Genomic DNA, 15,402 nt, shown 5'->3' on the forward strand with positions numbered 1-15,402 from the left:
GTTTTTTAGAAGACTCAGATTTTCTTTAATTTAGGCATGACACCCTGTGCCTCAGTTTTGAATATTTCTTTCATGCACTATGCTTGTTTGTGCACATGCCTTTTATCTTTTACCAGATGACAGAACCTTGAGGGCAGAGTCTAGGATTCATTTCTTTTTCACGATCCCCAGAGGATCAGCATAGTGGATACTCTACAAATATTTTTGGATTTGAAAGGCATGTCTTTAATTTTTCATCTCTTGGTGTCCTTCATAACAATGAACTGGGGTAAAGGAGTGGCGTTTTGTTTATTTATTTTTTTTAATGCAAGTTTTGAAGAGAGTCGTGAAGGCATTTCTGGTATGGAAGAGAAGCTGATAAGATGGGAATGGGGAATTCCAGAAGTATTGCTCAGGACAATGCATTCTCTCCGAGTACAAAACAAACTCGGAGTAAACAAAATCCATATTGAAATTACCCATTTCTTTCAGAAAACTTTCTCCGAACCCCTCTAAGATGGGGTGAAGTTACAGTTTATAAATGTTACATAAAGTTTGCTAGAGTGGTGCGGGAAATGAATGGATTGGTTTTGAGGGGGATTTGTGGGACTATGAACTAAGTTAGGTCAGAAAGTAGTATGAAAAAGTTCATTGACTTTTTGACATCCATGACAACTTTTATTTTATTTTATTTTTTAAATTTATTTATTTTGAGAGATACAGAGATAGCATGAGTGGGGAAGAGGCAGAGAGAGAGGGAGAGAGAGAATCCCAAGCAGGCTCCGTGCTGCCTGTGCAGAGCCCAATGCAGGGCTCAAACTCACAAAACTGTGAGATCATGACCTGAGCTGAAACCAAGAGTCAGAAGCTTAGTTGACTGAACCACCCAGGTGCCCCCATAACAGCATTTAAAGAAAGCTGCTTCTTGGTAGTGTACTAGATAGGTTGCCAGATAAAGACTTACAGGAAAGTTATTGCACTATGATTTTCCATTGCTCCTGAAAGACATTTCTCTTCTAGATAGATGAGGTATTTTATGGAACTACTGGTATAACCTTCAGGAAGTAACAGGACCTGTGCTGCTGTGGATAGCAGGAGGAGACTCTTCTTCCTTTCTTTCTTTTTTGAGATAGAGAGAGCACGCAAACGCAGGCCCATGAGTGGGGGAGGGACTGAGGGAGAGAGAATCTTAAGCAGGCTCCAGGCTCAGCATGGAGCCCCAGGCAGGTCTCGATCCCACAACCATGAGAACATGACCTGAGCCAAAATCAAGAGTCAGACACTTAACTGACTGAGCCACACACGTGCCCCTCTTCTCCCTTTTTAACTGGCCTAGTCACATGGCATGAAGAGAATTAATCACAGAGGTAAGAGCTGAGTTTTACTCCTGTAACATAATATACATATTGTAATTAGGAAATCAGTATTTTTGCTCTTAGATGGTTTCCTTATTTGTAGAAAGGATGAATGGCACAGGAATCCCATGAACACCATCAGAATAACATATAATGTAGGTGCCTTAATCTCTCTTTATAGGGTAATGACAGCTGTCTTGGCTATGCACAGGTCTGGCATTGGCTATGCATAGGCCTGTCAGGCCTGACATTGTCTCTTGACTGGTTTGCCTCCTCCCCTGACTGTAACTTCCTGAAGATTTTGGACTTCTAGCCTCTGGTAAATAATAGGCATGTGATAATTATTTGATGAATGAGTGAAAGATTTGCAGACCTGATGTGGTAATATATGAGAAAATTGCTTTGGGAAGTTAGATATTTTAATTAAGATACTTGTTAAACTTCTGTGAATTCTAAATTTTGTTCCAGATTGTTATAATTAAACTTTCCCACTTATAACACGCTTGTGTATAACTTTCACATTCTGAAAATTTAAGGCCTGCATCAAGGCTACAACAACAAACGGGACACATTCCTGTCCTCAAGGTGACTAGGATTTGATGTTATGGGTTGGATTTTGTCCCCCTAAAATTCATATGTTGAAGTCCTAAGTATCTCTTATTTGGAAATGGTCTTTACAGAGGCAGTTAAGATAAAGTCTTTAGGGTAGGCCTAATCCATTATGACTAGTGTGTTTATAGAAAGGAGAATTTTGCAGCTAGACACACAGAGGAAAGACCATGTGAAGACACAAGAAGATAGCCATTTACCTCCAGGAGAGAGGCTTGGGACAGATCCTTCCCTTACAACCCTCAGAAGAACACCTGGAGTTTGGACTTCTAGCCTCTGAACTGTGAGACAACACATTTCTGTTATTTAAGCCACCTAGTTTGTGGTACTTTGTTATAGGAGCCTTAGGAAATTAACATATCTGGTAAAGGTACTAGTCCTATAAAGAGAGAGTTTAAATTCTAGGAGTCAGGACTCCAGGAGTCCCAATTTCAGGAAGTAGAGGTGCTTGTGGATGGACACACTTAGCAACTAAAATTAAAAATACCCTTTGTGATGAATTCATATAAGTGTAAACACACATAATGTAAAAGGGAAACTAAGACTTTCTAAAGATTTAGATGTATGATTACCTTGGAGGAGAGAAGATTGGTTGGTAGGGAAGACTGTGTAATTACAGTTGGTTATTTCATTTTCAGATTTCATATTTGCAAATTTGTCCACTTACTAAAATTTATTTGTATCCACAAAATCAATACTCAAAGTGCTTCTTTGGTCATTTGCAAACATGCTCAGAGTGGTAAGAAATTTGAGCTGCTCAACACACGTATATGTTGCCAGCTCAAGTTGAACAAGGCAATGCTCTGCCTTGTTGTTTCAGCTCTGATATGGTAAGCAAGTGTCCTTTTCATGGTTTCTTTAGTGTCATGTTTTTGCATTTTTGTGCTTTTTTGGTGATTTAATTGTTCAAAATAAGTCCCAAGTATCTGAAATGCTAGGTAGTGTTCCTAAGCTCAAGGAGGCTGAATATGCCTTATGGAGAAGAAATGTGTGTTTTGTTCAGTTTCGTTTGGGCATGAGTTATAGTGCTATTGGCCATTGGTTCAATGTTAATGAATCAACAATATATCTTAAATAAGAAGTCTTTAGTAGGAACACCCATAAAACAAGGTTATGAGTTGGCTGATCAAAATGTTACCAGAGGCTTGCAGTAATATAATCCTATATTTCTTCTTGGAGCAGTGCTTCAGTGTTTGCTAATTTGGTGCTTGATGTGACTTTATATAATGTAATTACCACAAATAAAGAGAACCAACCATAGATGTTAAGTTATTTTCAAGTTGTGAACAGTATCACACTATTAAAAAAACCCAGTTAAATAAAATTGGGTCATATACGGACCAATAATGAGGGCATGTCAAAATCATACCATGATTAATCCAATTGTGTGCAACTGAAAATACATAAGTAAATATTTTAAAAGTAAACAAACATGAGATAATCTCATATAATTGTGAGTGCCACTAATTTTCTAAAAAGTGGACATTTGATCTGAGACTGGAATGATGAGAAGGAGTCCCCATGTGGAGACATGCATGGATAATGTCCCATGCACAGGAACAGTGAGTGCAAAGGCCCTCAGCAGATGGTGAAGTGGCATGTTGGAGGTGCAGAAGGAAGGCCAGGGTGGTTGGAGTACAGTGACCAGTGGGAAAGGTGCAGATATAAGATGAGGCTGGAAAGATAAGGTCATGGTAAGGCTCTTACTAATAAATAAATGTCCAGGATATTCCTATATGTTTGTGACAGTTTTGCTCTCGTGAGTGTGAATGTATTTTACGTGTATGAGAAAGCGGTTATTCTCATTTCTTTGCTTTTTTGGATTTCATAGCTGTTTTTCTGTCCTTGTTTTGTTCAGATGACTTAAGACTACAGCCATGTTGAGACAGACATGTTGACTTAGCAAAGCTGTCTGGGAAAAATGTGATTGTCAACTTCTGTAGAGCTGAATGAGTGGAAGGAACGTCCTCAACCAGCTAATGTACTCCAGCACGTGTCAGAGTGTGCCGTGACATCATTTGGTCTGCATCACTGACTCTTCAATGTCTCTGCTGCCCTTATAACTTAATGTTCTAGGCAGCCCAGGTCCCAATTTATCAGTAAGGATGATAAATTGCTAATGACTGTTGGCCTCTCCCTATTCTTATCTGCTAACACAAAGAGACAGATTCATTCAATTTGGAAAATGTTAATAAGATGCCAAAAATGTGTTCAGGGAGAATAAAAGGGAAAGCATTTTCAAATGGCTGTATCATTTTTTCCAAAATTGAATTCCAACTATCCCTGTTTGTGCAGGTGAATTAAAAGACTATCAAAACCTTAAATGTTTCTATTAACCTAATTAAACAGTGTCTAAATAGAGAAATGGTAAAGATGAAAGGCATTCATGCTCTATCAAATGAACCTCTGTGACAAAAGATAATGAACACTTGCTTTCCTTTCCCTCCTCCTCCCCAAAAAAGTCAGTTCTAATGCTGTGATTTGACTCTTTGGGGAGTACTGATTTTCTACGATTTTAGGAAACTGCTTTAAGTAGGTTTAGCTCATTTTTTTACTTTACAGGAATGGACTTTAGTGTTTTCAATACCTAGATTCCTGATGTTGCTGCTGTTTTTTCCATTACCCTACTCTCCAGTTTGTGAACCATGTAACTACTTACTGAGATCCTTCTATGAAGAGATAGGAAAATCTGGGTGATAGGACTGAAATCAGTTCAGTTTTGAAAGCTGAGAGCATTTCATATTGTTGCAAAAAGGATGATGAACATAATTTTCCAAACTGAAGTTTGGGGGTTATAAATATTTCAATAATCTGCTTTGTGCCCAAGTAGAAGTGAATATTCCTATGGAAAAAGTCCCCCAGACATTGGATCCAATAAAAAGGATGTTGAAGATATTGTTTGATGGACTTTGTATGAGGACATAGAAGGTAAATATCTTTTAGAGTTTTATACAGGAAAATGTTTTCCTCTCTTGAGGAACTTATTTATGGAAAGATTTATTTATGTACTTATTTAATGCTTTTTTTGGGTTAGGAAATGAGTCATTTGTAAGCCATCTTATTCTCCTTTTGCCTTTGCTGCAAGTACCATATGTAATGCTCAACAGTGTTGTTTACTGATATCTTATATATTTAATATATTATCTTATTCTACACAGTGTTTTTTTTTGTATGTATGATTCTTATTATAAACTTCTTGATGTAGTTTTGGAAGTAGATCAGATACAAGTAAAATGCACACATACATACATATATACAATGTTTAGTTCTATGTCCTTCAGAGAGAATTTCCTACTGGATTTTGTTTGTTTCTGATATATTTTACTATGGTAGTGATTTGTTATATTTGCTTTCTCTGAGTTCAGTTATTTGTAGCATGATTCCCTCTAAATGGTGGGAGAAACATTTACGACTGTATTTCCAAATAGATCCTTTGATTTGGCATCAGTCATTAGGACTTAAAAAATACCCTCAATTCCTTTTGATTTAGTACTATAAATTACAGCAAAGAGTAGTAAGGACATTTTAGTAGGCATGCCAGCCATCAGGTAAGGCTTTGACATGTTGAATCATGCAGTTGGGCCATAATAAAGTTTACTTCTCCTGACAGCCATGTAAATAACGATGCAATCAATGCCTTTCTGTTATAAATGGCATAAAGAACTGCTTTTCTGTACATTGATTTTTCAAATCAAGATGTCTCAGAGTATCAGATAGTTAATATAGTTCTGATTGCTCAAGTGTTTGATGAGTCAAGTAGAAACCTCTCTCTATCAAACTACAGGAAGTGCATTTAGATCGGAGCTGAATGCATAGTGGCAGCTGCCTAACTCACTCATGAGTTAGGTGACTCATTGGCTAAACTGTGATTTTGTAATTTTGATGTTGATACCTGGTAATATAAGCTTACAACTCATGACAACCCAACCAGTGGTTGTTCAGCTGCCTCAGGGGTTTGGGTGAGCTTTAGTAGAGAATTACAATTACTTTCTCACTAAGAGATCAGATTTCTCTCTGGATGGCTCCTTGCCTCCCTCATTCTGGTAAAATATATGCTAGTCTATACATCATGAGACAAAAAAAGTTTTGGCACATCTTCTTAGCTGGAGTTAAGTTATAGGTCTTTATGGTCCCTCTCTTTGGGTTTTTACAGTTTACTCCAACAAACCAAAAGCATGTGTCTTTGACATTACTCTCAACCAGATATACCTTGAAGTTTCAGTTTCTCTCTCTCTCTCTCTGTATGTATATGTGTATGTGAATATATACATATATATACATTTATAATTGGTTACAGATGTGTATGTGTATATGTAAGTGTGTACACCTTCCCATCATGCTTCTTCCCCCATGCCTTCTTCACATCTGTGCTCCTCCAGGTAGCTCTTTCTGGATCTTTCTCTCTAGATCTTTCTCTTTTCTCAGCAATGCAACTTATTCCTCCCTGGGCTTCTCTAAAATGTATCCCTCTATGTCCTCAGCCAAAAAAAAAAAAAAAAAAGAAAAAAGAAAAAAGTCTTTTCTAATATCTACTTTCCTCACAAGGTGAGGAGGGATGAACATAAACAACGAGTAATTTAATTCTTTATTTTGAATATTCTTCTTTTATTTTTTGAACATTCTGAAAGGTCGCTAGCTTCCCACCCTATGTGTAAGATGAAACTTTTGAAACCATTCTTTCTTGACTCAACAAGAATTATCTGTTATTCATGAACTAATAACAGAGAAAAATGTAAAACCATGTGCTCATTCTTTTCCTCCTTTTCTCTGCCACCCCACTCTCTCCCCCAATCCCTGTCTTTCAGTAAATGTGTCTATTTTCACACTCTCTCTCCTTCTTCTTGACTCCCCTCTATTTCATCTTTCTGTCTTTTTAAGTGATGGAAATTGCAAGCCTTCCTTTCTTGACAGTTATGATTAAAGGACTGTGCACCTGCTCAGGTAGAATAAATGGGGGAAATGCTGAAGCAAGTATTTATGCTAACTAATATAGTCTTCTTTTTTGCCTTCAAAAACAAGCCTGAAATTCAGAAAAGCTGCCCTTCAAACAAGCACAGTAAAACCTTTTACATTCAAGTTCTCTCTGATGTCGATGAGGTCCTTGAGTTTCAACTTCATGAGGTTCATTGGGGGCACAGGTGCCATTTTCTCAGAGATGAATGGATGTTCAGTTTAAAGGAAAAGGAGAAATTGTCTTTTCTTTGTAAGAAGGAAATAAGAAAAGCAGAGGAGAGGGCAAAGACAGGAATGTTTTAATAATAAATGGCATAGAAACACCTTCTTTCTCCCCAAGATCTCATAAACTCCAGGGTTTCTAGGTTAGATTCAAATACACTTTAAAAAATAGAGTACCAGGGGCACTTGGGTGGCTCAGTCAGTTAAGCATCTGACTTCAGCTTAGGTCATGATCTCACAGTTTGTGGGGTTGAGCCCTGCCTCAGGCTCTGTGCTGACAGCTCAGAGTCTGGAGCCTGATTTGGATTCTGTGTCTTCCTCTCTCTGCCCCTCCTCTGCTCTCAAAAATGAATAAACGTGAAAAAAATAAAAAAAGGTAGAGTACCAAATGCTCATTAAGTTTGCATTCTCACTTTCAAAGCCTTTTCCAACTCCACTTACACTTCTCATCTCTTTTTTTTACTCTCTGATGCAAAGAAGCAGTCATGCTATGACAACTAGTCAATTAGTAGGTAAATCTTATTGAATAAACAGTCTTTTCTTTCAAGGACAAGTCACTTGAAAATAGGACAAAGATCCCATCTCCTCCCTCTGTTCTCCTCCCCTCTGCTTTTCTTCCCACTGCTTCCCTCCTTTTCCCTCATGGATAATCAAAAAAAAAAAAAAGTTCATTATCACAGCTGATTAAATTGTCCTTTAGTTGCATAGTATTGTCATAATTTGGAATTTGCTGATTGCCTCCCTGGAGTAGGGTTTAATATGTTCCTTATTACTTGCATTTCCTGTAAACTGGTAGTTAGGTCTAGAGTCTTGATCAGATTCAGCACGAGTTTTGGGAAACAAAACTACATCACAGGTAATGTTGTGTGCTTCCAATACGAGGCATATCAGGATATCCAGTTGTCTCTGTTTTGAGGCTAGAAGTCATTGATGATCATTGCCTATTATCATGCAATAATTCTTTAGTAGTTTTCAAATGATGATATTTAATTCAATCATTTCTTCTTCATTTATTTGTTGGAGGTCTTCTATTAAAAAAAAAAAGTTTCCTTGTCCAATATTTGTTATTTCATTCTATATAGGATAGGCAGGATAAATGCTTGTTTCTTTCTCCTTCTTTGCAAATATTTATTTATTTATTTATTTATTTTTCCAATATATGAAATTTATCATCAAATTGGTTTCTTTCTTTTTTTTTCAATATATGAAGTTTATTGTCAATTTGGTTTCCATACAACATCCAGTGCTCATCCCAAAAGGTGCCCTCCTCAATACCCATCACCCACCCTGCCCTCCCTCCCACCCCCCATCAACCCTCAGTTTGTTCTCAGTTTTTAAGAGTCTCTTATGCTTTGGCTCTCTTCCACTCTAACCTCTTTTTTTTTTTCTTTCTCCTCCCCCATGGGTTTCTGTTAAGTTTCTCAGGATCCACATAAGAGTGAAAACATATGGTATCTGTCTTTCTCTGTATGGCTTATTTCACTTAGCATAACACTCTCCAGTTCCATCCACGTTGCTACAAAGGGCCAATTTCATTCTTTCTCATTGCCGCGTAGTACTCCATTGTGTATATAAACCACAATTTCTTTATCCATTCATCAGTTGATGGACATTTAGGCTCTTTCCATAATTTGGCTATTGTTGAGAGTGCTGCTATAAACATTGGGGTACAAGTGCCCCTATCTTTGCAAGTTTTTAAAGTAATGAGTTGTTTTTCCAGCAGCTCTGAAGGTGTCTGTCTTAGATAGGCTTCTGGAAAATCAAACCCAGATACAGGAGTTTGAAAGCACAGGAATTGCCAGCAAACAGAATAGAGAAGTAAGAAAGAGAGAGGAAGGCAGCCCAAACAAGTGCGAGTGGGTGACTGCCCAGGGAAACTTGCAGGGGCTAGAGTAGAATGCTGCCCTGTTGTCCTTCTTGAGGAGATAGGTAGATGGATGTTTTATACTTTGGCTTTTGTGTCCTGATGCCAGCTCTGGAAGCTAGACAAAGCTCTCAGGTGAAGAAATGCATGTGCTGGCAGTTGGAAGTCAAGTCACTATGCCCTGACATAGTCAGGGTGAGAGGACGTAGACAAGGAGCTGACAGAGACTGCTACAGTTCACCGCTTCCCCCACTCAGAGCCCTATTCCTATCCCTGAAAAGCCAAAGCCCTCAAAATGAAGGTAGGACAGCCTATTTTCCTAGTGCTGTTGGGGGGAAGCTAACGCTGGTGAGAGTGGAGCAGAAAAATGAATGGAGGTCCTTGATGGCACTGCTGAATCAACCAACCCTGAATTCTGCCTAACCTCTCAACTATGAGATATGTGAGACAATGAATTATTTTATGGTTTATTCAGTTTTGAGTTGAGCTTTATAGAAATTGTATTCAAAAGCATGCTATTATAGTAGTATTATTAACCCCCACTTAATGGATGAGAGAACTGAGTCAGAAGTTAAAGGAATTTGCCAAAGGTTAGTACAGATAACAAATGACTAAGCTGGAGTCCGAGTATGTCTGCTTCTAGAAACTTAATTGCATAATTTCAGTGTTCTTTACAGCAAGATGTGAATCTCTAAGAGAAAGATAAAGCCTCTTTAAAGGAGTTTCCTCAGTGTTCCTTCTAATTTATATACGGGCTTCAAGGACCCATGCACATATGAATAAAACCATTGGGGGATGGAGCCTGCCTTCTCAGTCAAGTTCTAGTCATGTGAAGGCAGCCATGAGTCACCTGCTAAGAATCCTGAAATTGCCTTTATTGATGGACCAAGAGTGTGCACAGCACCCTTCTTAGGCTTCTGGGTAAGACTTGCATGGAGAATGTAGCTTGGACCTAAGGCCCAAGTGTGGTTCTCTACTTTTACCTCCCAGAAGTCTGAACAGAGGGACTTGCTAGTGGCAGAGCTGACTTGGTAAAGTAGACCTCTGTCTAGCACCTGGTCTCATAAACGCACTCACCAGGCACAGCCAGTGGGAGGGAAAGAGCTGACTTTCCTTCTGAGCAAAGTAATGCCAGCTCTCATTACGTGGGACAGAGCCCAACTTATGGTGTTCCTCACCACTCATTAACCATTCATTTCTCAGGAGTAGGAATGGGAAAAAAGTGGAAGCTCTCACCCAACACTTTTCAAAGAGATGGGCAGGGTTGGTGGGCTGAGGTAGGAATGTGGAGAGAAGGAAGTATTTTCTCTCAGGTCAGCCAATTTATTTTTTCTGTAAACACCAAATAGTACTATTTTAAGCTTTTGAGGTCACACATAGTCTATGTTGCATATTCTTATTTATTTGTTTTTCTCCCAACCCTTTAAAACTGTAAGAAACTATTCTTAGTTGATTTGACAGTCCAAAAGAAGGATGTGGACTAAATTTGGCTGGGGATGAGGGGGGTCTGGCCCCTTCATCCACTAATTGCCAAATCAGGTGCCAGTGCTTAATGCCCTCTGACATGGGTCAGGACAGGATTTGACTTAAAGCAGCTCCAAGGCCATAGTGTACCCTAGGCCAAAAATTCATTCCCTTTACTACATCCTAAATCCACTTAGGTCCAGGCATGCAGCTCAATACAGCTCGCCAGAGATGATTAAGTAAACTTAAAAGCCAGCCTGCCTAAACTTAGCTCAAATAACACAGTGCCTGCAGTGTTCCAGTGCCTCAAATTTGAATATGCACTCTCATTTTTAAAGTCCTCAAAGACTCAAAACTAAAATTTTTGGCTTGCTAATTGCAGTTAAAAGATTAATGCCCAATTCCTGCTTTCCTGTTTTCTCTCTCTGCAGTAAGAAAGACCTCCTTCTGCAAAGCCTGGCTTACTCTGCAGTGCTGACACTCTGGGCACATGCTAGAATGTCCTATTCTCTTCAAAGTTGATGTAATCTTATGCAGTCAGTAGGATTAACAAGATTATTATGGCACCAGCACCAAACTCATCATACTGAAGAAACACATATACACGAGCTCAAGTTTTGTTTTGTTTTGTTTTTTTCCTGCCAATGAAAGGGCGGGCCTACGCCGGCCGACTCCATCTTGTTCTGTGTTCTCCACCTTGAGTGACTATGTCCCCAACATGACCCCTTTTCCGGGAAAATCACAGAAACCTCAGACTGCGCCTCCTCCCCTTGAGTAACCTCCTGCTCACCCGTTCAAACTTCCTGATCAAAACACGCCCAGCGACCTGCGTAACAGGACTCCGACCCTTCCCCAGCCAATCAGCCGAGGCCACGACCCTTCCCCAGCCAATCGGCTGAGGCCACAGCCATTACCTCACCAACTGCCCCTAGACCCCTATAAAACCTTTGTGCTTTTGAAACTCGCTCTCTCTCCCTGGTATCTCATCGCTGCGTCGGTGCAGGTAGGGGATTGAGCTCGAGCTAGCTCGAATAAAGGTTCTTTTGCTTTTGCATCGGACTCGGCTCCCTGGTGGTCTTTGGGGATCACGAATTCTGGGCATAACATTTGGGGGCTCGGCCCGGGATCCCCAAGACCCCCGAGGGACCCCCGACCCGGAGAGCCTGACTGGCCACGGTTAGTGTCTGTCTGTTTGTTCTGTCTTTTCTGTGTGAGTCACTTCTGGAATTCTGGTAGTGCCCGACGCGGTCTAAGTGGACGCACTGGAGGACCACGGGCCGGGAGTTTCGGAAGACGTTCCGATTCTCCCTTCTGGAGGGACGTGGAATCCCCTCAAAGGTCTGAGACGAGGCGGGTCGCTCCTGCTGGTTGGCGTGAGGCCGTCGTCTTTGGAGGGACGTGGAATCCCCTCATCGGTTTTGTAGGGACGTGGAATCCCCTCATCGGTTTTGTAGGGACGTGGAATCCCCTCAAATGTCTAAGCTAGCTTTCAGTTTTGCTTCCATGGAGTTGGAAGATTTTCTAGGGGCCCTGTGTTTGTCTGTTTTTGTGTTTCTCTGTTTTGTTCTGTGGACTTACTGGACGGACGTTATGGGACAGACTCAGACTACTCCTCTAAGTATTATGATTGATCACTTTAAGGATGTGAGGGGAAGAGCTAACAACCTCAGTGTGGAAGTCCGAAAGGGTTGGTGGCAGTTTTTTTGTTCTAGCGAGTGGCCAACTTTCAATGTCGGATGGCCACCAGAGGGGACCTTCGACCTCCCTACCATCCACCGAGTCAGGAGTATCATCTCTCAGCCTAAGACGGGCCATCTTGATTAGCTCCCTTACATTATCACTTGGCAGGACCTTGTAGAAGACCCACCCTCTTGGCTTAAGCCCTTCCTAGCCCTGCTCCCTCCGGAGCCAAAACCCATTCTTGCTTTGCAGGGGACAAAGAAGAAGAAAAGTCTTATCCAGCCTTCAGCACCCCTCTACCCTGTCTTACAGGGGGGTACTGAAGAAGAATTAATTTTTCCTCCCCCGTATAACCCCTCTAGGATGCTGGAAGAACACCATCCTCCCCCTCCGGGGGAGGCAGACGTTGTTCTGAGAGCGGGAGGCGGAAAGGCTCCAGTGGGAAGCCCGCCCTTCACCAGACAAAGGGCTCAGAGGGAGCAATCCGCCTCCGCCGCCGACTCCACTATTCTGCCCCTGCGAGCCACCGGACCCCCAGACGCGGAGGGGAATCAGCCCCATCACTATTGGCCTTTCGCCACTAGTGACCTCTACAATTGGAAAGCTCAGAATCCTAAGTTTTCTGAGAAACCAGCAGGGCTTATTGATTTATTAGACTCTGTTCTTTTTACCCATCAGCCCACGTGGGAAGATTGCCAGCAGCTTTTGCAGGTCCTGTTCACGACTGAAGAAAGAGAAAGAATCCTCAATGGGGCCCGAAAACTAGTTCCGGGCACAGACGGGAATCCCACCACCAACCAGGCTCAGATAGATGCCTCCTTCCCCTTAACTCGGCCCCAGTGGGATTTCAACACGGCAGAAGGTAAGGAGAGGCTCCGGGTCTACCGCCAGACTCTAATGGGGGGTCTCCGAATGGCTGCTAGAAAGCCAACCAATTTGGCCAAGGTAGGAAATGTACAACAGGGAAAAGATGAATCTCCGGCTGCCTTTTTAGAACGGATCATGGAGGCATTCCGTACCTATACCCCCATGGATCCAGAGGCTCCGGAAAGCAAGGCAGCTGTTATCATGGCCTTTGTAAACCAATCGGCCATAGACATTAGGAGAAAATTACAGAAAATAGATAGACTAGGAGAAAAAAGTCTGCACGACTTACTGGTGGTAGCCGAAAAGGTATATAATAACCGGGAGCTTCCTGAGGACAAGCAGGCTCGCGCCATGGCGGCTGCCAGCAGTAAGCAGACTCGAGACCTGGCCAGAATACTACTAGCTACCACTGCTGACTCCCCTGAGGAACGAGACCGCCGTCTCCGGCAGCTGGCAGACGACACAAGAAAAGGTAAAAGAACCACCAAGGGGGGGAAGCAGAGGCTGCAGAAGGATCAGTGCGCATACTGCAAGGAGATAGGGCATTGGGCCCGAGATTGTCTGAAAAGGGCCGGCGGGAAAGGAAGCAAGACTGATCGAGTAAAAGTCCTAGAGCTAGATGAACTAAGTGATTAGGGGAGTCGGGGTTCGGACCCTCTCCCCGAACCCAGGGTAACTCTTAAAGTGGAGGGGACCCCTGTTGACTTCCTTGTCGACACCGGAGCACAACATTCGGTCCTCCGCACCCCACAAGGAAAACTAGCCAGCAAGAAGTCCTGGGTACAAGGGGCAACTGGTATGAGCCAGTATTCATGGACTACCCGAAGAACAGTAGATTTGGGAACGGGCTGGGTATCCCACTCCTTTATGGTAATACCAGAATGCCCCTACCCGCTGTTAGGACGGGACTTACTGACCAAGATTGGAGCTCAGATAACTTTCAGACAAGGGGGGCCTCAGGTCACCGATGGCAAGGGCCACCCCATCCAGGTACTGACCATGAAACTGGAGGATGAATACCTCCTCCACCAGGAGGCGCTCCTGAGAGAGGATAATATAGACAGATGGCTACAAGAATTCCCCTCAGTTTGGGCAGAGACTGGGGGGGGATGGGACTAGCTGCTCATAGGACCCCAGTCCTGGTAGAGCTCAAGCCAGGAGAGAGTCCGGTAAGGATCAAACAATACCCCATGTCCCAGGAGGCCCGGAAGGGGATCCAGCCACACATCCGGAGACTACAAAGCCTAGGGGTACTAGTTCCTTTCCAGTCTGCCTGGAACACCCCCTTACTGCTGGCCAAAAAGCCTCACAAATGACTACCGACCGGTACAAGACCGCCGGGAAGTAAATAAGAGGGTTGCGGACATACACCCAACTGTTCCCAACCCATATACTCTCTTGAGCTCCTTGGCGCCCTCCAGGGTCTGGTATACTGTACTAGATTTAAAGGACACCTTCTTCAGTCTGCCGCTGGCACCCCAGAGCCAACCCCTGTTCGCCTTCGAGTGGCATGATCCGGAGGAGGGCTACAGTGGGCAACTCACCTGGACACGGCTACCTCAGGGATTCAAAAATTCACCCACCATCTTCGACGAGGCACTACACGAGGACCTGGGTGAGTACAGAAGGGAGCACCCTGGCCTCACCCTCCTACAGTACGTAGATGACATCCTGATTGCTGCCGACACGGCCAAAGACTGTGAGCGAGGGACCCAGGACCTGCTGGCTACCCTGGGGGCTTTAGGGTACCGGGCATCCGCGAAGAAGGCTCAGATATGCAGGGAGAGGGTAAGTTACCTGGGATATATCCTGGAGGGTGGACAGCAGCGGTTATCAGATGCCAGAAAAGAAACTGTCCTAAAGATCCCTACTCCCACCTCCCGAAGAGAAGTGAGGGAATTCCTAGGATCAGCCGGCTACTGCCGCCTCTGGGTTCCAGGTTTTGCTGAGATCGCCAGGCCCCTATATGAAGCTACCAAAGAGGGGAAAACATTTAAATGGACTGAAAAAGAAGAAATTGCCTTTAATTGGTTAAAAAAGGCCCTCCTAAGTGCCCCAGCCCTGGGCCTACCAGACATTACGAAACCCTTCCACCTCTTTGTAGACGAACATAAGGGAATAGCAAAAGGGGTTCTAACTCAAGCCTTAGGCCCCTGGAACCGCCCAGTGGCTTACCTGTCTAAGAAACTAGACCCAGTGGCTGCCGGCTGGCCGCCATGCCTAAGAATTATTGCGGTGACAGCACTCCTAGTCAAGGATGCAGACAAACTGACCCTAGGACAGGAGATCTGGATCACGACCCCACACGCCATTGAAGGGGTCCTGAAACAGCCTCCGGATAGATGGATGAGCAACACATGTGTGACTCATTACCAGAGCCTCCTACTCAACCCTCCATGAGTGCGGTTC

General features: G+C 42.8%; 1 protein-coding gene across 1 annotated transcript in view; it reads left to right on the forward strand.

Annotated features, from left to right (window-relative positions):
- The window catches only part of LOC145712971 (uncharacterized), a 172,491-nt gene that overhangs the window by 152,583 nt on the left and 4,506 nt on the right, over positions 1 to 15,402 (forward strand). Inside the window, exon 3 of the mRNA XM_081790730.1 lies at positions 14,262 to 14,608. Within this exon, the coding sequence (XP_081646856.1) occupies positions 14,262 to 14,608 (347 nt within the window). The remainder of the gene's footprint in view (positions 1 to 14,261; positions 14,609 to 15,402) is intronic.

This window comes from Panthera onca, chromosome A2, assembly GCF_046562875.1.
Source record: "Panthera onca isolate mPanOnc1 chromosome A2, mPanOnc1 haplotype 2, whole genome shotgun sequence".
Classification (NCBI taxonomy): domain Eukaryota; kingdom Metazoa; phylum Chordata; class Mammalia; order Carnivora; family Felidae; genus Panthera; species Panthera onca.